Genomic DNA, 22,760 nt, shown 5'->3' on the forward strand with positions numbered 1-22,760 from the left:
GGGCTGCATGTGACAGGGGCAGTTACATGATGTGAGGGGAATGGAGACAGCAGGAAGCCACAGACTGAGAGTTATATAGTGGGAGGAGCAGGGTCCCCAGCAGCACAGAGTATATCAGGAGATGAGTGATGTGTCAGTGAGGACAGGGCTGCATGTGACAGGGGAAGTGACATGATGTGTGGAGGGGAATGGAGGCAGCAGGAAGCCACAGACTGAGAGTTATATAGTGGGAGGAGCAGGGTCACCAGCAGCACAGAGTATATCAGGAGATGAGTGATGTGTCAGTGAGGACAGGGCTGCATGTGATAGTGGCAGTGACATGATGTGAGGAGGGGAATGGAGGCAGCATGAAGCCACAGACTGAGAGTTATATAGTGGGAGGAGCAGGGTCCCCAGCAGCACAGAGTATATCAGGAGATGAGTGATGTGTCAGTGAGGACAGGGCTGCATGTGACAGGGGCAGTGACATGATGTGAGGAGGGGAATGGAGGCAGCAGGAAGCCACAGACTGAGAGTTATATAGTGGGAGGAGCAGGTTCCCCAGCAGCACAGAGTATATCAGGAGGTGAGTGATGTGTCAGTGAGGACAGGGCTGCATGTGACAGGGGCAGTTACATGATGTGAGGGGAATGGAGACAGCAGGAAGCCACAGACTGAGAGTTATATAGTGGGAGGAGCAGGGTCCCCAGCAGCACAGAGTATATCAGGAGATGAGTGATGTGTCAGTGAGGACAGGGCTGCATGTGACAGGGGAAGTGACATGATGTGTGGAGGGGAATGGAGGCAGCAGGAAGCCACAGACTGAGAGTTATATAGTGGGAGGAGCAGGGTCCCCAGCAGCACAGAGTATATCAGGAGATGAGGGATGTGTCAGTGAGGACAGGGCTGCATGTGACAGGGGCAGTTACATGATGTGAGGGGAATGGAGACAGCAGGAAGCCACAGACTGAGAGTTATATAGTGGGAGGAGCAGGGTCCCCAGCAGCACAGAGTATATCAGGAGATGAGTGATGTGTCAGTGAGGACAGGGCTGCATGTGACAGGGGAAGTGACATGATGTGTGGAGGGGAATGGAGGCAGCAGGAAGCCACAGACTGAGAGTTATATAGTGGGAGGAGCAGGGTCCCCAGCAGCACAGAGTATATCAGGAGATGAGGGATGTGTCAGTGAGGACAGGGCTGCATGTGACAGGGGCAGTTACATGATGTGAGGGGAATGGAGACAGCAGGAAGCCACAGACTGAGAGTTATATAGTGGGAGGAGCAGGGTCCCCAGCAGCACAGAGTATATCAGGAGATGAGTGATGTGTCAGTGAGGACAGGGCTGCATGTGACAGGGGCAGTGACATGATGTGAGGAGGGGAATGGAGGCAGCAGGAAGTCACAGACTGAGAGTTATATAGTGGGAGGAGCAGGGTCCCCAGCAGCACAGAGTATATCAGGAGATGAGTGATGTGTCAGTGAGGACAGGGCTGCATGTGACAGGGGCAGTGACATGATGTGAGGAGGGGAATGGAGGCAGCAGGAAGACACAGACTGCACCTTATATAGTGGGAGGAGCAGGATCCCCAGCAGCACAGAGTATATTAGGAGATGAGTGATGTGTCAGTGAGGACAGGGCTGCATGTGACAGGGGCAGTGACATGATGTGAGGAGGGGAATGGAGGCAGCGGGAAGCCACAGACTGAGAGTTATATAGTGGGAGGAGCAGGGTCCCCAGCAGCACAGAGTATATCAGGAGAGGAGGGCTGCATGTGACAGGGGCAGTGACATGATGTGAGGAGGGGAATGGAGGCAGCAGGAAGCCACAGACTGAGAGTTATATAGTGGGAGGAGCAGGGTCCCCAGCAGCACAGAGTATATCAGGAGATGAGGGATGTGTCAGTGAGGACAGGGCTGCATGTGACAGGGGCAGTGACATGATGTGAGGAGGGGAATGGAGGCAGCGGGAAGCCACAGACTGAGAGTTATATAGTGGGAGGAGCAGGGTCCCCAGCAGCACAGAGTATATCAGGAGATGAGTGATGTGTCAGTGAGGACAGGGCTGCATGTGACAGGGGCAGTGACATGATGTGAGGAGGGGAATGGTGGCAGCAGGAAGTCACAGACTGAGAGTTATATAGTGGGAGGAGCAGGGTCCCCAGCAGCACAGAGTATATCAGGAGATGAGTGATGTGTCAGTGAGGACAGGGCTGCATGTGACAGGGGCAGTGACATGATGTGAGGAGGGGAATGGAGGCAGCAGGAAGCCACAGACTGAGAGTTATATAGTGGGAGGAGCAGGGTCCCCAGCAGCACAGAGTATATCAGGAGATGAGTGATGTGTCAGTGAGGACAGGGTTGCATGTGACAGGGGCAGTGACATGATGTGAGGAGGGGAATGGAGGCAGCAGGAAGTCACAGACTGAGAGTTATATAGTGGGAGGAGCAGGGTCCCCAGCAGCACAGAGTATATCAGGAAAGGAGTGATGTGTCAGTGAGGACAGGGCTGCATGTGACATGATGTGAGGAGGGGAATGGAGGCAGCGGGAAGCCACAGACTGAGAGTTATATAGTGGGAGGAGCAGGGTCCCCAGCAGCACAGAGTATATCAGGAGATGAGTGATGTGTTAGTGAGGACAGGGCTGCATGTGACAGGGGCAGTGACATGATGTGAGGAGAGGAATGGAGGCAGCAGGATGCCACAGACAGAGAGTTATATATGCTGAGTATTATAAATTACTGTGATAACTCCAGACACATGAATAGTAGATATGCCTGACGCTGCCTGTTGAGTTGCCATACACATAGTTTGGTTTCAGTATGAGAGAGGTATTGGGGGTTATTCAGATGTGTTTGGAGTTGCTTCTTTATGCTCAGGACTCATTCTGCGAGTGTGTGAACGGGTACGGTGATGTTGGAAGCAGGAATCAGTGATTGACAGTCTGCTGCCGCCTGGGGGGCGGTGATGGCCTTCTTTTGTGAAAACGGAGGGGTATCGCTGCTGCTTAGGGGCAGATAAGAGGTCAGTGATCTCTGTCGTTGGATGGAGATTTTCTGCTCTGAGACGGCCTGATTACGCATTCCCATGAGTGCCGCAAGCCACCCGATAGTGAGTTCCTGATGCGTGAGCCCTGGGACACAGATGGGATCACTACTGCAGTAATAGGCGTCTCCTGCTGCATCACCATACAGCGCTATCACTGCTGCTTCCAAGGAAGCAATAGCCACTCCAACCACATCGGAATCAGGCCTGTTGTGGTTACATGTGCTTCCTTTGCAACGCCTGTAACTATGGAAACATTTATTGCAGTCCCCTGTTTGTTTCCATGATTACTTATGTTCACCAAAGGTCAGTTGTTTATAACCTGTCTGTGAAATGACGCTAACCATGTTTTTCTGAGATTTCTTTAGCCAATTTCAGGCATAAGTCCAATTTCATGTATCGGGAGTTACTGAAGTGATTGTAGCACCAGCACCAATATGTTACTTGAGTAAAATATATTATGATTGGAATTTCCCTTAGAAAATCTTTATGAATCAGTTTTTCTCTATCGTCCTAGTGGATGCTGGGGTTCCTGAAAGGACCATGGGGAATAGCGGCTCCGCAGGAGACAGGGCACAAAAAGTAAAGCTTTTCCAGATCAGGTGGTGTGCACTGGCTCCTCCCCCTATGACCCTCCTCCAGACTCCAGTTAGATTTTTGTGCCCGGCCGAGAAGGGTGCAATCTAGGTGGCTCTCCTAAAGAGCTGCTTAGAAAAAGTTTAGCTTAGGTTTTTTATTTTACAGTGAGTCCTGCTGGCAACAGGATCACTGCAACGAGGGACTGAGGGGAGAAGAAGTGAACTCACCTGCGTGCAGGATGGATTGGCTTCTTGGCTACTGGACATCAGCTCCAGAGGGACGATCACAGGTACAGCCTGGATGGTCACCGGAGCCGCGCCGCCGGCCCCCTTGCAGATGCTGAAGTCAGAAGAGGTCCAGAATCGGCGGCTGAAGACTCCTGCAGTCTTCTAAAGGTAGCGCACAGCACTGCAGCTGTGCGCCATTTTCCTCTCAGCACACTTCACACGCAGTCACTGAGGGTGCAGGGCGCTGGGGGGGGGCGCCCTGGGAGGCAAATGTAACCTATATAAAGGCTAAAAATACCTCACATATAGCCCCCAGAGGCTATATGGAGATATTTAACCCCTGCCTGGATTCACTAAATAGCGGGAGACGAGCCCGCCGGAAAAGGGGCGGGGCCTATCTCCTCAGCACACGGCGCCATTTCCTCTCACAGCTCCGCTGGTCAGGACGGCTCCCAGGTCTCTCCCCTGCACTGCACTACAGAAACAGGGTAAAACAGAGAGGGGGGGGCAAATTTATGGCGATATTTTGATATATATAAAGCAGCTATAAGGGAGCACTTATTATAAGGCTATCCCTGTTATATATAGCGCTTTTGGTGTGTGCTGGCAAACTCTCCCTCTGTCTCCCCAAAGGGCTAGTGGGTCCTGTCTTCGTTAGGAGCATTCCCTGTGTGTCTGCTGTGTGTCGGTACGTGTGTGTCGACATGTATGAGGACGATATTGGTGTGGAGGCGGAGCAATTGCCAAATATGAGGATGTCACCCCCTAGGGAGTCGACACCAGAATGGATGCCTTTATTTATGGAACTACGGGATAGTGTCAACACGCTAAAGCAGTCGTTTGACGACATGAGACGGCCGGACAATCAATTAGTGCCTGTCCAGGCGACTCAAACACCGTCAGGGGCTGTAAAACGCCCTTTGCCTCAGTCGGTCGACACAGACCCAGACACAGGCACTGACTCCAGTGGTGACGGTGACGAATCAACCGTATTTTCCAGTAGGGCCACACGTTATATGATTTTGGCAATGAAGGAGGCGTTACATTTAGCTGATACTACAGGTACCACTAAACAGGGTATTATGTGGGGTGTGAAAAAACTACCTATAGTTTTTCCTGAATCAGAAGAATTAAATGACGTGTGTAATGAAGCGTGGGTTGCCCCTGATAAAAAGCTGATAATTTCAAAGAAATTATTGGCATTATACCCTTTCCCGCCAGAGGTTAGGGAGCGCTGGGAAACACCTCCTAGGGTGGACAAGGCGCTAACACGCTTATCTAAACAAGTGGCGTTACCCTCTCCTGAGACGGCCGCACTTAAAGATCCATCAGATAGGAGGATGGAAAATATCCAAAAAAGTATATACACACATGCAGGTGTTATACTACGACCAGCTATAGCGACTGCCTGGATGTGCAGTGCTGGGGTAGTTTGGTCAGAGTCCCTGATTGAAAATATTGATACCCTGGACAGGGACAATATTTTACTGTCGTTAGAACAAATAAAGGATGCATTTCTTTATATGCGTGATGCACAGAGGGATATCTGCACACTGGCATCACGGGTAAGTGCTATGTCCATTTCGGCCAGAAGAGCTTTATGGACGCGACAGTGGACAGGCGATGCGGATTCAAAACGACATATGGAAGTTTTGCCGTATAAAGGGGAGGAGTTATTTGGAGTCGGTCTATCAGATTTGGTGGCCACGGCTACAGCCGGGAAATCCACCTTTCTACCTCAAGTCACTCCCCAACAGAAAAAGGCACCGACTTTTCAACCGCAGCCCTTTCGTTCCTTTAAAAATAAGAGAGCAAAGGGCTATTCATATCTGCCACGAGGCAGAGGTCGAGGGAAGAGACAGCAACAGGCAGCTCCTTCCCAGGAACAGAAGCCTTCCCCGGCTTCTACAAAAGCCTCAGCATGACGCTGGGGCTTCTCAAGCGGACTCGGGGACGGTGGGTGGTCGTCTCAAAAATTACAGCGCGCAGTGGGCTCACTCGCAGGTAGATCCCTGGATCCTGCAGATAATATCTCAGGGGTACAGGTTGGAATTAGAGACAGATCCACCTCGCCGTTTCCTGAAGTCTGCTTTACCAACGTCCCCCTCCGAAAGGGAGACGGTTTTGGAAGCCATTCACAAGCTGTACTCTCAGCAGGTGATAGTCAAGGTACCTCTTCTACAACAAGGGAAGGGGTATTATTCCACTCTTTTTGTGGTACCGAAGCCGGATGGCTCGGTAAGGCCTATTCTAAATCTGAAGTCCTTGAACCTGTACATAAAGAAGTTCAAGTTCAAGATGGAGTCACTCAGAGCAGTGATAGCGAACCTGGAAGAGGGGGACTTTATGGTATCCTTGGACATCAAGGATGCGTATCTCCACGTTCCAATTTACCCCTCACACCAGGGGTACCTCAGGTTCGTTGTACAAAACTGTCACTATCAGTTTCAGACGCTGCCGTTCGGATTGTCCACGGCACCTCGGGTCTTTACAAAGGTAATGGCCGAGATGATGATTCTTCTTCGAAGAAAAGGCATATTAATTATCCCATACTTGGACGATCTCCTAATAAGGGCAAGGTCCAGAGAACAGCTAGAGATGGGATTAGCACTGTCGCAAGAAGTGCTAAAACAGCACGGGTGGATTCTGAATATTCCAAAATCCCAGTTAATGCCGACAACTCGTCTGCTGTTCCTAGGGATGATTCTGGACACGGTTCAGAAAAAGGTTTTTCTCCCGGAGGAAAAAGCCAAGGAGTTATCCGAGCTTGTCAGGAACCTCCTAAAACCAGGAAAGGTGTCTGTACATCAATGCACAAGAGTCCTGGGAAAAATGGTGGCTTCTTACGAAGCAATTCCATTCGGCAGATTCCACGCAAGAATTTTCCAAAAGGATCTGTTGGACAAATGGTCAGGGTCGCATCTTCAGATGCACCTGCGGATAACCCTGTCTCCAAGGACAAGGGTGTCTCTTCTGTGGTGGTTGCAGAGTGCTCATCTATTGGAGGGCCGCAGATTCGGCATACAGGATTGGATCCTGGTGACCACGGACGCCAGCCTGAGAGGCTGGGGAGCAGTCACACAAGGAAGAAACTTCCAGGGAGTATGGACGAGCCTGGAAACGTCTCTTCACATAAACATTCTGGAACTAAGAGCAATATACAATGCTCTAAGCCAGGCAGAACCTCTGCTTCAGGGAAAACCGGTGTTGATCCAGTCGGACAACATCACGGCAGTCGCCCATGTGAACAGACAGGGCGGCACAAGAAGCAGGAGTGCAATGGCAGAAGCTGCAAGGATTCTTCGCTGGGCAGAGAATCATGTGATAGCACTGTCAGCAGTGTTCATCCCGGGAGTGGACAACTGGGAAGCAGACTTCCTCAGCAGACACGATCTTCACCCGGGAGAGTGGGGACTTCATCCAGAAGTCTTCCACTTGCTGGTAACCCGTTGGGAAAGACCAATGGTGGACATGATGGCGTCTCGCCTCAACAAAAGACTGGACAGGTATTGCGCCAGGTCAAGAGATCCGCAGGCAATAGCTGTGGACGCGCTGGTAACGCCTTGGGTGTACCAGTCGGTGTATGTGTTTCCTCCTCTGCCTCTCATACCAAAAGTATTGAGAATTATACGGCAAAGAGGCGTAAGGACGATACTAGTGGTTCCGGATTGGCCAAGAAGGACTTGGTACCCGGAACTTCAAGAGATGATCACGGAAGATCCGTGGCCTCTACCTCTAAGGAGGGACTTGCTTCAGCAAGGTCCCTGTCTGTTTCAAGACTTACCGCGGCTGCGTTTGACGGCATGGCGGTTGAACGCCGGATCCTAAAGGAAAAAGGCATGCCGGAAGAAGTCATTCCTACTTTGATTAAAGCAAGGAAGGAAGTAACCGTGCAACATTATCACCGAATTTGGCGAAAATATGTTGCGTGGTGCGAAGATCGGAGTGCTCCGACGGAGGAATTTCAACTGGGTCGATTCCTACATTTCCTGCAATCAGGATTGTCTATGGGTCTCAAATTGGGATCTATTAAGGTTCAAATTTCGGCCCTGTCGATTTTCTTTCAAAAAGAATTGGCTTCAGTCCCTGAAGTCCAGACCTTTGTTAAGGGAGTGCTACATATACAGCCTCCTGTGGTGCCTCCAGTGGCACCGTGGGATCTCAATGTGGTTTTGGACTTTCTAAAATCTCATTGGTTTGAACCACTAAAGAAGGTGGATTTGAAATATCTCACATAGAAAGTGACCATGCTTCTAGCCCTGGCTTCGGCCAGGAGAGTGTCAGAACTGGCAGCTTTATCTTACAAAAGCCCATATCTGATTTTCCATTCGGACAGGGCAGAACTGCGGACTCGTCCGCATTTTCTCCCTAAGGTGGTGTCAGCATTTCATCTGAACCAGCCTATTGTAGTGCCTGCGGCTACAAGTGACTTGGAGGACTCCAAGTTACTGGACGTTGTCAGAGCATTAAAAATATATATTGCAAGGACAGCTGGAGTCAGAAAATCTGACTCGTTGTTTATATTGTATGCACCCAACAAGATGGGTGCTCCTGCGTCTAAGCAGACGATTGCTCGTTGGATCTGTAGCACAATCCAACTTGCACATTCTGTGGCAGGCCTGCCACAGCCTAAATCTGTAAAGGCCCACTCCACAAGGAAGGTGGGCTCATCTTGGGCGGCTGCCCGAGGGGTCTCGGCATTACAACTTTGCCGAGCAGCTACGTGGTCAGGGGAGAACACGTTTGTAAAATTTTACAAATTTGATACTCTGGCTAAGGAGGACCTGGAGTTCTCTCATTCGGTGCTGCAGAGTCATCCGCACTCTCCCGCCCGTTTGGGAGCTTTGGTATAATCCCCATGGTCCTTTCAGGAACCCCAGCATCCACTAGGACGATAGAGAAAATAAGATTTTACTTACCGATAAATCTATTTCTCGGAGTCCGTAGTGGATGCTGGGCGCCCATCCCAAGTGCGGATTATCTGCAATAATTGTACATAGTTATTGTTAACTAATTCGGGTTATTGTTGAAGGAAGCCAGCTTTCAGAGGCTCCGCTGTTATCATACTGTTAACTGGGTTTAGATCACAAGTTGTACGGTGTGATTGGTGTGGCTGGTATGAGTCTTACCCGGGATTCAAAATCCTCCCTTATTGTGTACGCTCGTCCGGGCACAGTACCTAACTGGAGTCTGGAGGAGGGTCATAGGGGGAGGAGCCAGTGCACACCACCTGATCTGGAAAAGCTTTACTTTTTGTGCCCTGTCTCCTGCGGAGCCGCTATTCCCCATGGTCCTTTCAGGAACCCCAGCATCCACTACGGACTCCGAGAAATAGATTTATCGGTAAGTAAAATCTTATTATAATAATGTATAGATAAGGATTGTCTTACGTAACTTCACATCCTGATTCCCTCCCAGGTGAGGTTGTGTGTGAGGCCCCCAATAACAGACTGGACACCTTCACGGGAACTCTGACCTGCAAAGGGGAAAAATACTCTCTAGACAATGGGAAGATTCTGCTGCGCGGCTGCACTCTCAGGAACACAGAGTGGTGCTTCGGCATGGTCATCTTTGCAGGTCAGTAGAACAGGAGCCTTTCCTGGAACTTGGGACAGTGACAGCAGAATTCTGTGGTCGCATTAACGTACTCACTGACCCCCCCACCCCCCCCCCCACCTTTCATTCTGTTTCCAGGGCCTGACACTAAACTGATGCAGAACAGTGGCCGGACCACTCTAAAAAGAACCAGCATCGACCGACTCATGAATGTCTTGGTCCTTTGGGTATGAGCCGCATGACCTTGATAATGGGGCGTCTTCAGAAACCTCTGTTAGCACTGTAACTTGGTAGAACTTTAAAGTATTTATTGGTGATGTAGGCTGGCTCTCCCTAGCTCTCCAAGCTGGCACCACCTGGCTAAACCTTCAGTAGATTATAGCAAATATCAGGACTATGTGATCCCCATATGTAAATTCTGGCTACATTGCACATTGTCCACCGATCCCATTTTCATAGTTCATAATTTCCCGTTTATAAAGACATTTTCCAGATTACTTGTTTAGATCTAGTTTACTGATGCTGACATCTCAAACGAGAACGTTGTTTGGCATTCTCTGTCAATGACCTGATGTTATTTCCACGCTGTTCCCAGGATTAACTCTTAGACCTCTTTCCTGTTGTCTGATAGATCTTTGTCTTCTTGGCTGTCATGTGCATCATCCTAGCTATTGGGAATGGAATCTGGGAGTCCAAGCAGGGCTATTACTTCCAGGTGTATCTTCCGTGGGCAGAGGGTGTCAACAACGCGGCCTTCTCTGGGTTCCTCATGTTCTGGTCCTACGTAATTATCCTGAATACTGTGGTCCCAATCTCACTCTATGTCAGGTAATAACCCCTCCATCCATGCATTGTCCAGACAACCATCCATCTATCCATCGTCTGGTCATCAAACATTGAAGGCGATCTTGTACTGTATCTCCTCTACCTTTGCTAGAGCTTTACCACAATCTTCACCTCTAACAGTATCATTAGACCCTATTGTTCACTGTCATTTCCAGTAATTTTAGAGTCCGTCTATAGCATTGTTCCCATTTTTGTCTTTTGGTTTGTACACTGTTCTCTGTCTATATGTATCTCTAATGTCATCTCTTCTACTCATTGTCCCCAGTGTTGAGATCATCCGACTGGGTAACAGCTTCTATATCAACTGGGACCGTAAGATGTATTACCCCAGGAAAGATACCCCAGCTGAGGCCCGAACCACCACTCTCAACGAGGAGCTGGGGCAGATCAAATACATCTTCTCCGACAAGACGGGGACTCTGACCCAGAACATCATGACCTTCAATAAATGTTCCATCAATGGCAATTCCTATGGTGGGTGGGCTCATCCATCTAAGTGGCGTTTCCTCCATACAGCTTGTTACATTTTGGTCACTGGGAAAAATAAAAAAATTCTTCCAGTACCAAATGCGTCGCACACGGGTGGCCCAATAGGATCTGGACAGAACCATTTAACACTCAGGGAGGTCCTCGTCACAGAGGCTTATACTTATCGGGGGTCATTCCGAGTTGATCGCTCGTTGCCATTTTTCGCAGCGCAGCGAACAGGTTACTACTGCGCATGCGTATGCACCGCAATGCGCATGCGCGTCGTACGGGTACAAAGCGGATCGTTGCTGGGTGATGGATTTAATGAAGAATCCATTCGCACAGCCGATCGCAAGGAGATTGACAGGAAGAGGGCGTTTATGGGTGTCAACTGACCGTTTTCAGGGAGTGTTTGGAAAAACGCAGGCGTGTCCAGGAGTTTGCAGGACGGGTGTCTGACGTCAATTCCGGGACCAAAAAGTGATTGCAAAGGCTAAGTAAGTCCAGAGCTACTCAGAAACTGCAAAAAACGTTTTCGTCCCGCTCGGCTGCACACGCATTCGCACACTTGCAAAGTGAAAATACACTCCCCGTGGGCGGCGACTATGCGTTTGCACGGCTGCTAAAGCGAGCTAGCGAGCGATCAACTCGGAATGACCCCCATCATCTGCTGCCCGGATTTCAGGCAGTTATAAAATGATCCACTGATTGGATTAGATATGGAGACAGGAATATAGTCAATGTGCCATTGTCCTCACTGATCTTGCTTAAGGTAAAGCCCGCATAAGGTACTGCATGCCCTAGTCCAAAGGGCTTACAGTCTAGTAGAGTAGAGTTTTGCCCCCTGAAGCGCAGTTTCAAGATGCCCGTAATAGGGGTGAGAATTTGAGAAGACCACCCTAAACTATAAATGGTATCCATTGCGCTTTCCGGGTATTATGCAGGTTATGAGTGACTGAGACTGAGGAGGCGACCTACTGTATGAAACCTAAAGAAGCTATGGGTCACACCTCTCCCTGAGAGTTGTATTAATACTGGAGAATTCAGATGTTATGTGGCCAGTTAAAGCCCCAGGGTTGTAACCTGAACTAATATATAATGCTGGTGCAGCAGTGGAGCACAATTCCACGGTCTAGTCCGTAGACCCTGAGACCCCATTTAGAGGTTGAAGCACCTATATCGGCACCTAAATTCTGTCCCACCCTGGCCGCATTGCCTGCCTTGGGTCTTACACTGAGGGGGTGTAGCCGATCCCACACATTAAATGGTGGCTGAAGATGTTGGAAGAGTCCATCTCACACAGGGACAGTGGACCATATGGGAGTAGAGGCAGCCCTAGCTGGCGATAAGCAGTTTGTGTTACAGTATATCTCACGAGGGCTTCAGCTCCCCTTATAATTGCCTAATCAATTGATAATTACCAGATAATCCAATTTATCGCCTGTCAACCAAGGCTCCAGCTCTCTCCTGGTGTGTCCACCGCTACACCCTGCTGTGTGCTAGACTCTGCCTCCCAGTTGTATGCTATATCACTGTAGTCAGTTCTGCTCCATGTGTAGGCCTTTCTGTGCTCTGTAGTTTACTATCTCAGTATATACTATGATATATGGGCGGTTAGTAGATGGTATTAGGGACACAGCCAGAAAGATAGGATTGGCAATATAGGAGCCGGGTAAGTGAGTATAAGATGATTTCATATTATACTGAGCCGTTATATGAGGCTGTCCCTGCACCCACCAGACTATAGACCGTACTCCGCCCTGCCACCACACCCTCAGCATTGTACACCTATATTCTCAGCTTGTGCCCTCTCCCTTCCTGAGACCCGTCTTATCTGTTCCAGGCGACGTCTTTGACTACGCGGGAAACCGGCTGGAAGTAAATGAGGTATGTGTCCTAACGCTGATCTTATAATTCCCAGTGGGGGGATATAAGCTTCTTATATCAGTGACAGCACTGTTGGGGTTAGGAAAACGCCAACGCCACTAAGAGAATTTCACATTTCTACAATGATATTGTTTATAAAAATACGCTCTGTTTCCGGACGTGATCCGTAACGAGGGTCTGCCGAAATCACTCCGGGTACATTACACATCTACGTCATCCCCCAACCCATCGCTGTTTGTAGTTTTTGTAGCACATATGTATATTTACTAAGCCTTGGAGAAGGATAAAGTTGTTGAAGATAAAGTACCAGCCAATCAGCTCCTGTCATGTTACAGACTGTGGAGCAGATTTATTACGCCTGGTGAAGTGATAAAGTGTAAGGTGATAATGCACCAGCCAATCAGCTCCTAACTTCCATGTTACAGGCTGGGTTTGAAAAATGACAGTTAGAAGCTGATTGGCTGGTGTTTTATCACCTTCCAATTTATCACTTCACCAGGCTTAATAAATCTGCCCCACGGTTTGAAAAAATTATAGGAGCTGATTGACTGGTACTTTATCTCCGTCTACTTTATCTCTCTCTGAGGCTTAGTAAGTAGACCCCACAGTCTTTAGAATGACAGTTATTAGCTAATGGATTTCTTTAGGCAACTTCTCCACGTTCTTTCTCTCCAAGACTTGGTACATCTCCCCATTACTGTATGTCTACAACCATAACTCTTGCCATGACACCCTATAGTGCATTGGATCTGCATGAAGTACCTCTTCAGTCTTCAGACACCTCTTCTTCCTTAGAGGTGCACAGGACAGACTCAGGCCATGAGACCTCAGTAACACATCTCTCTCTCTTTCTCTCTCTCTCTCTCTCTCTCTCTCTCTCTCTCTCTTTCTCTCTCAGTACACGGAAAAAGTGGATTTTTCCTACAACCCTCTGGCAGATCCTAAGTTTGTTTTCCATGATCACCGTTTGGTGCAGTCGGTGAAAATGGAAGACAAGGCCACTCAGGAGTTCTTCCGTCTGCTGGCGCTGTGCCACACGGCGATGTCGGAGGAGAAGAAGGAAGGTGAGGAGGAAGGAGGCGTCACTCATCCCTGGGGTGTGGGGCATTCTCCCCAAAGGCTTCTGGCTAGATTTCATGTCTGTCTTGCTCAATGCAGTCTAATAGCTCCTTAAATTAGTAATTTCAACCAACATTTTCATGCCACAGCCTTCTCCACTATTTGGCATTAAGATATTGATTGCAGCCCCTTAATTTGTACTGCCCCAAGCATAGGCCAACGTGGCCGATTCAGCCCTTCCTGGAGCACTGGGAATATTTAATAGGAAAATGAGACATGGATAACGACACATGTTGGCAAAGGTAATTCCCAGGATTGTTCTCTTTTATTTCAGTGTTTTCTAGATGTTATTGATACAGAGTTTTATTTTTTTAGATGTTATTCATTCATTTTTATTTTTTTGTGTGATCATAAAAAGTAAAATATGGGACTATAGGAACTCACACCAGAAAACAACCATCCGGCATCTCTTATTGTGTGTGTTTATACTGTAGTTGTTTTTCTCTTAAGAGTGGAGGATATTTATATTTTCTATGTATTATATATTCTCGTTGTAGTGGACCTAATTCAGACCTGATCGTAGATGTTGTGCTAAATTTAGCACATCTACGATCAGATACACAGACATGTGGGGGGACGTCCAGCACAGGGCTAGTCCGCCCCGCATGTCAGGCCCCCCTCCCCCCCCCCCCACGCACAAGTACGCTGTGCGATGCTTTTGTACTTGAAGAGTAGCTCCCTACCAGCGCAGTTCCTGCGCGCTAGCAGGGAGCTACCTGTTGCTGTGCTGGTCGCAGCGGCTGCGTGTGATGTCACGCAGCCGCCGCGGCCCACCACCCACACAGTCTGGGCATGCCTGTGTTGCCCGGAGCGCGCCTCCTAAACAGCGGGCAAACGCCGCCGGCTCACCCCCTCCCGCCCAGCGACCGCCTCTGCCTGTCAATCAGGCAGAGGCGATCGCAGGGCTGAGACAGTCGTCGGCTGTCTGGCATGCGCTGGCGCACTGCGGCCCATGCGCAGTTCAGACCTGATCGGCTGCTGTGCGAAAACGCAGAGCACAGATCAGGTCTGAATTAGGCCCATAGTCTGTCCATAGACCTGTGTTTGTCCCATGTACTGTATTTCTGACGTGCCCACCGCCGCTGCAGGAAACAGTCCCCGATCCTGTAATACAGACCATACGCACGTCTCCTGTCACTGCTGCACATTCCCATTTTACTACTACAGGTAGTAATGGTTCAGAGGTTCCCAGGGTTTGCAGTCCAGGAAAGATATAAGGGTCTATTTACTTAGCCTTGGAGAGAGATAAAGTGGACGGAGATAAAGTATCAACCAATCAGCTCCTAACTGTCATTTAAAAAAAAAATAGCCTGTACCATGGCAGTTAGGTGCTGATTAGCTTGTACTTTATCTCTTTTCACTTTTTCTCTCTCCACTTTTTCTCTCCAAGGTTTGATACTTCTCCCCCTTAGTGAGATCTCTAAGTTGAGCAAGTCCTCTACTGACATCTCTTTCCTTGTCCAATTCCCAGGCGAACTGGTTTACCAGGCCCAGTCCCCGGATGAGGGGGCCCTGGTGACCGCCGCCAGAAACTTTGGCTTTGTGTTCCGCTCTCGCACACCGGAGACCATAACCGTGGTGGAAATGGGGAAAACCAAAGTGTACGATTTATTGGCCATATTGGACTTCAACAATGAGCGCAAGAGAATGTCTGTGATTGGTGAGCCACGGGGGGGGGCATAACGGTCTGGCAGCGTGTGTGCATTGCCACGTGTCACTAATTCTCATGTCCCCCGGTGACAGTGAGGAGCCCAGAGGGACGTCTGACCCTGTACTGTAAGGGGGCCGACACCATCGTATACGAACTGCTGGACCGCTCCAGTGCGGATTTGAAGGAAGTGACGACCGACCATCTGAATGTAAGTCCTGAAGCATTTTGACAATAAGGTCACCAATGACATCAAACATATATTGACCTAAGTGACACCATATTAGCCACTCCCACAATTACATCACACACATATTGAGCTAAGTGGCACCATATTAGCCACTCCCATAATGACATCACACATATATTGAGCTGACACCATATTAGCCACTCCCACAATGAAATCACAAATGTTTTGAGCTGTGTCACCACATTAGCCACTTGCACAATGACATCACACATATTTTGAGCTAAGTGTCACCATATTAGCCACTCCCACAATGACATCACACATATATTGAGATAAGTGACACCATATTAGCCACTCCCACAATGACATCACACATTTTGAGCTGTGTCACCATATTAGCCACTCCCACAATGACATCACACATATACTGAGCTAAGTGATACCATATTAGCCACTCCCACAATGACATAACACATATATTGAGATAAGTGATACCATATTAGCCACTCCCACAATGACATCACACATATTGAGCTAAGTGGCACCATATTAGCCACTCCCATAATGACATCACACATATATTGAGCTGACACCATATTAGCCACTCCCACAATGAAATCACAAATGTTTTGAGCTATGTCACCACATTAGCCACTTGCACAATGACATCACACATATTTTGAGCTAAGTGTCACCATATTAGCCACTCCCACAATGACATCACACATATATTGAGATAAGTGACACCATATTAGCCACTCCCACAATGACATCACACATTTTGAGCTGTGTCACCATATTAGCCACTCCCACAATGACATCACACATATACTGAGCTAAGTGATACCATATTAGCCACTCCCACAATGACATCACACATATATTGAGATAAGTGATACCATATTAGCCACTCCCACAATGACATCACACATATACTGCGCTAAGTGATACCATATTAGCCACTCCCACAATGACATCACACATATTTTGAGCTAAGTGTCACCATATTAGCCACTCCCACAATGACATCACTGACAGGGTAATACCTGGAAAGTACATGGACAGTCCCAGTAGTAAAACGTCAGTCACTTTTTTTATGTGTCATATCATTTTCATTTTGCAATAACTGTCCCGCGTCCCCCTGTCTCCCTTTCTGGGTGTGTTGCAGGAGTTTGCGGGTGAGGGTCTGCGCACGCTGGTCCTGGCATATAAGGACTTAGACAAGAACTACTTCAACAGCTGGAAGATACGGCACCATGAGGCCAGTACGTCGCTGGACAGTCGCGAGGAGAAGCTGGCGGCATTATACGAGGAGATTGAGAAGGACCTGAAGGTTTGTATCCGCTGTATCCCATCCCCCACACTCGGACATGGGTCACTTTCCTAGGACCTTAATAGGATATAAATCAGGTTATTTTTATTGGCCGGTATAATTAATGCGTTACTTCTATCTAGGGATGGACGATTTTCCCACAGATTGTATTTTAGTGGTAATTTGTCCATAAATAACCTGGACATTGGGGAATATAATGACCGCAGCTCATGTAATAGTACTGCCAGTTTCTGTAAGAGGCATGTGTGTGACATGCGGTGCCTCTACCTCCCGCAGGGATATTCCTGTCTTATCTCTATTCCATCAATAAGCGTTTGGTAAACTCATCCCACGTTTCTGCAGCGCAACCTGCGGCAGGCTGCAACCGGATGGAATAAGCGCAGACCCCCAGACAGAGATGTAAGGCTAAGCAAAAGATAAAAGCCTTAATTAATGAGGGTGTCACAACTGAGGGCCTGAGCTGACGGGAGGCAGCCTCAGTTGTAGGGGCTGAGATGTAACGGAACCTGGGAGGTTGTATCAGACCCCTAGACATGTAAGTAACATGTAGAATAACTGCCCGAAGGCGTGACCACGACAACCAGGATAAAAGTCAATGATGTTTATTATGACAAACTCCGTAACACAGCAGCAGTAAAGGAAACATAAAAGTCAACAGAGGATAAATACAATTCCTGGGTACTACAGGGTGGCAAGGGCCACAGGCACTGGTAGTGTGAGACAGTTCTTATAATCTTCTAGTTGGAAAGTCCTTACCAGGCCTGACTGTAGCAATGGAGAGAACCCAGGATCGTACCAGCTGGTGTTCCAGGAAAGGCTGGGCTGCTGAAGATAAAACGGCTGCTGTGGATACTGGCTGGAACCAGACTGTTGTTGGTACGGAGTGGATACTGGCTGGAACCAGTTAAATAATAAACGAACTTGAGAGCGATGAAATAATAATGAAGTTTGGAGTTTGAGAGCGGTGAAATAATAATACCGGTGTAGAGTGGTAAACTGCAGAAAGGACACCGGCCCTTTAAGAGAAGCTGTACACTGCTGGAAGCTGGGCTGGAAGCAGGTGATTGATAATGAAGTTTGGAGTTTGAGAGCGGTGAAATAATAATACCGGTGGAGAGTGGTAAACTGCAGAAAGGACACCGGCCCTTTAAGAGAAGCTGTACACTGCTGGAAGCTGGGCTGGAAGCAGGTGATTGTTGTAACTGGAAACAGGTGAGTCCAGAATGGATCGGAGAGTCAGGCTACACCGCAGATGGAATGCTGGTGCGGGTCTCTATAGCAGAAGTCTGGAGACAGGAGCTGGAACCTGGAAGACAACCACAGGAGAGAGACAAACTGGAACTAGGTTAGACAACCAAATCACCACTCTGACATTCTGCATGTGGAAACTCAGGAACAGCGGGATCCGGTCCTGGAATGCTGAGCCAGCCTTAGGAGGCATCTGAAGGGTAAGTAATGGCGTCCAGATACCCGGATCATGACAGCACCCCCCCCCCCTTTAGGAGTGGCCCCAGGACACTTCTTAGGCTTTAAAGGAAACTTTGCGTGGAAATTTCGGACCAAGGCAGGAGCATGGACGTCTGAGGCATTGGTCCAAGAGCGTTCTTCAGGACCATAGCCCTTCCAGTCAATGAGGTATTGTAACTGACCGTAACGGAAACGTGAGTCCAAAATCTTAGCCACCTCGTACTCGACTCCCCGTTGAGTCTGAACTTTGGGAGCTGGAGGAAGTGCGGAATGAAACCGATTCAGGATCAGCGGTTTCAACAAAGAAACATGAAATGTCCTGGGTATTTTCAAGAAGGATGGTAACTGTAACCTGTAGGCAACAGGATTGATGACTTGTTCAATCTTGAAGGGTCCGATGTAGCGAGGTGCAAATTTCATGCTGGGAACTCTCAACCTCAAATTCTTCGTGGACAGCCACACACGATCACCCACCTTGAGAGCAGGGACCGCTCTACGCTTCCTATCGGCAAACTTCTTATACCTGAATGAGGCTTTAAGCAGGGCTGCGCGGACGTTCCTCCAGTTATTTGAAAACTGACGCAAGGTGACATCCACTGCTGGAACAGAAGTTGCGGGAAGCGGTTGGAATTCTGGGACTTTAGGGTGGAATCCATAATTAATGAAGAATGGTGTAGAAGAAGATGAGGAATGGTATTGATTGTTGTGGCTGAACTCGGCCCAAGGAAGGAGTTGAACCCAGTCATCTTGAGAGGAAGACACATATATACGGAGGAAGGCCTCCAAGTCCTGATTCACCCTCTCGGTTTGACCATTGGTCTGAGGATGGTAAGCCGTGGAAAACTTTAACTTGACTTGGAGGGCTTGACACAAACTTCGCCAAAATTTGGCTACAAATTGTACTCCACGATCCGAGATGATCTCTTCAGGAAGACCGTGAAGTCGGAAGATCTCCTGTATAAACACTTGAGCCAACTTGGAAGCTGACGGAAGACCGGTGAGAGGGATGAAATGTGCCATCTTGGTGAACCGGTCAACTACCACCCAGATGGTATTAAACTTGTTGCAGATAGGTAGATCGGAAACAAAGTCCATCGACAAATGGGTCCAAGGTCGACGGGGAACAGATAATGGAACCAGTTGCCCCGCAGGCGACTGGCGGGAGACTTTGTGTTGGGCACACTTTGGGCAGGAGGCAATAAATTCCATAACGTCCTTCTTCAGAGTTGGCCACCAGTAGGACCTAGAAATAAATTCAAGGGTTTTCTGAATGCCTGTATGTCCAGCAAAACGGGAAGCATGGGCCCAATGCATGAGCTTCTTCCTTAGAACTGGCTTAACAAAACTTTTCCCTGGTGGAGGCGTAGAGTCCATCCCTACCGTGGAGAATGCCAACGGATTAATAATAGGATGCTTGTCTGCAGACTCGGACTCATTTTCTTGCTCCCATGAGCGGGAAAGGGCATCGGCCTTACGATTCTGAGAACCCGGACAGAACTGGAGTTTAAAGTCAAACCTAGAGAAGAAAAGTGCCCATCTGGCCTGACGAGGATTCAGACATTGTGCGCCTTTGAGATATAAAAGATTTTTGTGGTCGGTAAGTATGGTGATTGAGTGGGAAGCTCCCTCCAACAGGTATCTCCACTCCTCCAGAGCGAGCTTGATGGCTAGCAACTCCTGATCGCCAATGGCATAGTTGCGCTCAGCTGGGGAGAACTTCCGGGAGAAGAAACTGCAAGGATGTAGATGTCCATCTTTGGCCCTCTGGGATAACACTGCTCCTACTCCAACGGAGGAGGCATCTACCTCTAAGATAAAAGGAGGGTCGGTGTCGGGCTGTTTCAGAACTGGTGCAGAGATGAACCGTTGCTTCAGAAGGTGAAAGGCCTGTGTAGCTTCCTCGGACCACTTGGACGGATTAGCACCTTTCTTGGTTAATGCAGTGATAGGCGCCACAATGGTGGAAAAGTCTCGTATAAATTTTCTATAATAATTGGCGAACCCTAAGAACCTCTGGACCCCTTTGAGGCTTAAGGGTATAGGCCAATTCTGGATTGCTTGGAGTTTCTCAGGATCCATCTCTAGTCCGGAACCGGACACAATGTAACCTAGAAACGGAATGGTTTTAACTTCAAACACACACTTCTCCAATTTACAATAGAGGTGATTGACACGGAGACGGGAAAGAACCTCTTTTACCCAGAAACGATGATCTTCGAGATTATTAGCAAAGATGAGGATGTCGTCTAGATAAACCACGACATGGCGGTACAAGATGTCCCTGAAAATCTCATTCACGAAGTGCTGGAAGACTGCTGGAGCGTTGCTCAATCCGAAGGGCATGACGAGGTACTCATAATGTCCGTCACGGGTGTTAAAGGCGGTCTTCCACTCGTCACCCTCACGGATTCGGATGAGATTTTAGGCACCCCTCAAGTCCAGCTTTGTGAAAATAGTTGCACCACTAACTCTATCAAAGAGCTCGGTAATCAGGGGTAAAGGGTATCGGTTCTTGACGGTAATGTCGTTCAGACCTCTGTAGTCGATGCACGGACGCAGACCACCGTCTTTCTTCTTAACGAAGAAGAAGCCTGCGCCGGCTGGAGAAGAAGATGGTCGGATGAAACCCTTCGCCAGGTTCTCTTTGATGTACTCTTCCATGGAGTGTGTCTCAGGCAGAGACAACGGATAAGTTCGGCCTCGCGGTGGAACCTTCCCTGGAATGAGGTCGATTGGGCAGTCCCATTCTCTATGAGGAGGAAGGATATCAGCAGAGGCTTTACTGAACACGTCCGTGAAGTCTTGATATGGAGGAGGCGGAACATCAGATGACCTGGGGAAGGAAGAACAAACAGGAAGAACTTTGGCTAAACAAGTCTCAGCACAGGAGGGACCCCATGCCAGTATTTGCGTAGTCGTCCAGTCAATTGATGGGTTGTGGAGACGGAGCCATGGAAGGCCTAAAACCACTGGATGTGTGGCTCTTGGAATCACTAAAAAAGAAATATACTCAGAATGAAGAACTCCCACTCTCAGACGAACTGGAAGAGTCCTTAAGGAAATGACTGCGTCAAAAATCTTGCTGCCATCCACGGCAGTCAAAGATATGGACGAGGACAGTCTCTCGGTGGGTAGGGACCACCGTTTAACATAAGCTTCGGTTATGAAATTCCCAGCTGCTCCGGAATCAAGGAGGGCAATGACGTTCCTGTAACGTTGAGCAATTTGGAGCGACACTGGGAGGTTACAGTCATGAGGAGATGGAGAGGAGATCATTACTCCTAGCCGGCCCTCTCCTTGGCGAGCTAGGATCTGGAGTTTCCCGGACGTTTGGGACAGGCATTGATAGTGTGCGACGGAGCTGCACAGTAGAGACAGAGAGACTCAGAGAGACGTCTTCGGCGCTCAGCGGGAGATAGACGGGAACGACTAATTTGCATAGGCTCATCCTTGGATGGAGATGGTTGACGAGGAGGAGGAGCAGAAGATTTAGGAGTAGATGATCTTCCTCGCTCGGTTGCTCTCTCTCTGAAACGTAGATCAACCTTCGTGCAAAGAGAAATTAGCTCATCCAACTTAGAGGGCAAGTCTCTGGTAGCTAACTCATCCTTGATGCGTTCTGATAAGCCATGCCAGAATGCAGCATACAGGGCCTCGTCGTTCCATGCCAGTTCGGATGCCAGGATTTTAAACTGTATAAGATACTGTCCCACAGTACGTGTTCCCTGGCGTAAACGGAGAATCTCAGATGAAGCAGATGTTATCCGGCCTGGCTCGTCGAAGATGCGCCTGAATGTAGCTACAAAGTCAGTATAGGAGGATAGCAGGGGATCAGACTTCTCCCATAAAGGTGATGCCCAGTCAAGGGCTGAGCCACTGAGAAGGGAGATGATATAGGCAATTTTGGTACGGTCACTGAAGAAATTGCCAGGTAGAAGCTCAAAGTGGATTTCACATTGATTGAGAAATCCCCTGCAGAACCTTGGAGATCCATAAAATTTTGCTGGCGTTGGAAGATGAAGATGTGGACTAGAAATGGGTAAGGTGGGTGGGGTTACAGCTGGTGTCACTGTAGTGGACGCACCGGACGTGCCAGGTCCACGGAGGGTCGTTTGAATCCCATCCAGCCGTGTAGAGAGATCCTGGAGACAGCGGATGATGTGGCCCTGTGCAGCCTCCTGATGTTCAAGTCGGGCTGCCAGTTCTTGCATTGGCCTGGCCGCTTGATCCTGGTCTCCGGCTGGATTCATTAGGTCAGTGCTTACTGTCACAACTGAGGGCCTGAGCTGACGGGAGGCAGCCTCAGTTGTAGGGGCTGAGATGTAACGGAACCTGGGAGGTTGTATCAGACCCCTAGACATGTAAGTAACATGTAGAATAACTGCCCGAAGGCGTGACCACGACAACCAGGATAAA

General features: G+C 48.8%; 1 protein-coding gene across 1 annotated transcript in view; it reads left to right on the forward strand.

Moving 5' to 3' along the window:
- LOC135054530 (phospholipid-transporting ATPase ID-like) overlaps positions 1-22,760 on the forward strand; it is a 168,177-nt gene that overhangs the window by 114,834 nt on the left and 30,583 nt on the right. Inside the window, exons 9-17 of the mRNA XM_063957672.1 lie at positions 9,249-9,407; positions 9,525-9,613; positions 10,018-10,214; positions 10,498-10,706; positions 12,544-12,587; positions 13,486-13,651; positions 15,178-15,366; positions 15,450-15,565; positions 16,713-16,877. Coding sequence (XP_063813742.1) covers positions 9,249-9,407; positions 9,525-9,613; positions 10,018-10,214; positions 10,498-10,706; positions 12,544-12,587; positions 13,486-13,651; positions 15,178-15,366; positions 15,450-15,565; positions 16,713-16,877 — 1,334 coding nt within the window. The remainder of the gene's footprint in view (positions 1-9,248; positions 9,408-9,524; positions 9,614-10,017; positions 10,215-10,497; positions 10,707-12,543; positions 12,588-13,485; positions 13,652-15,177; positions 15,367-15,449; positions 15,566-16,712; positions 16,878-22,760) is intronic.

This window comes from Pseudophryne corroboree, chromosome 1 (genome assembly GCF_028390025.1).
Source record: "Pseudophryne corroboree isolate aPseCor3 chromosome 1, aPseCor3.hap2, whole genome shotgun sequence".
NCBI lineage: Eukaryota > Metazoa > Chordata > Amphibia > Anura > Myobatrachidae > Pseudophryne > Pseudophryne corroboree.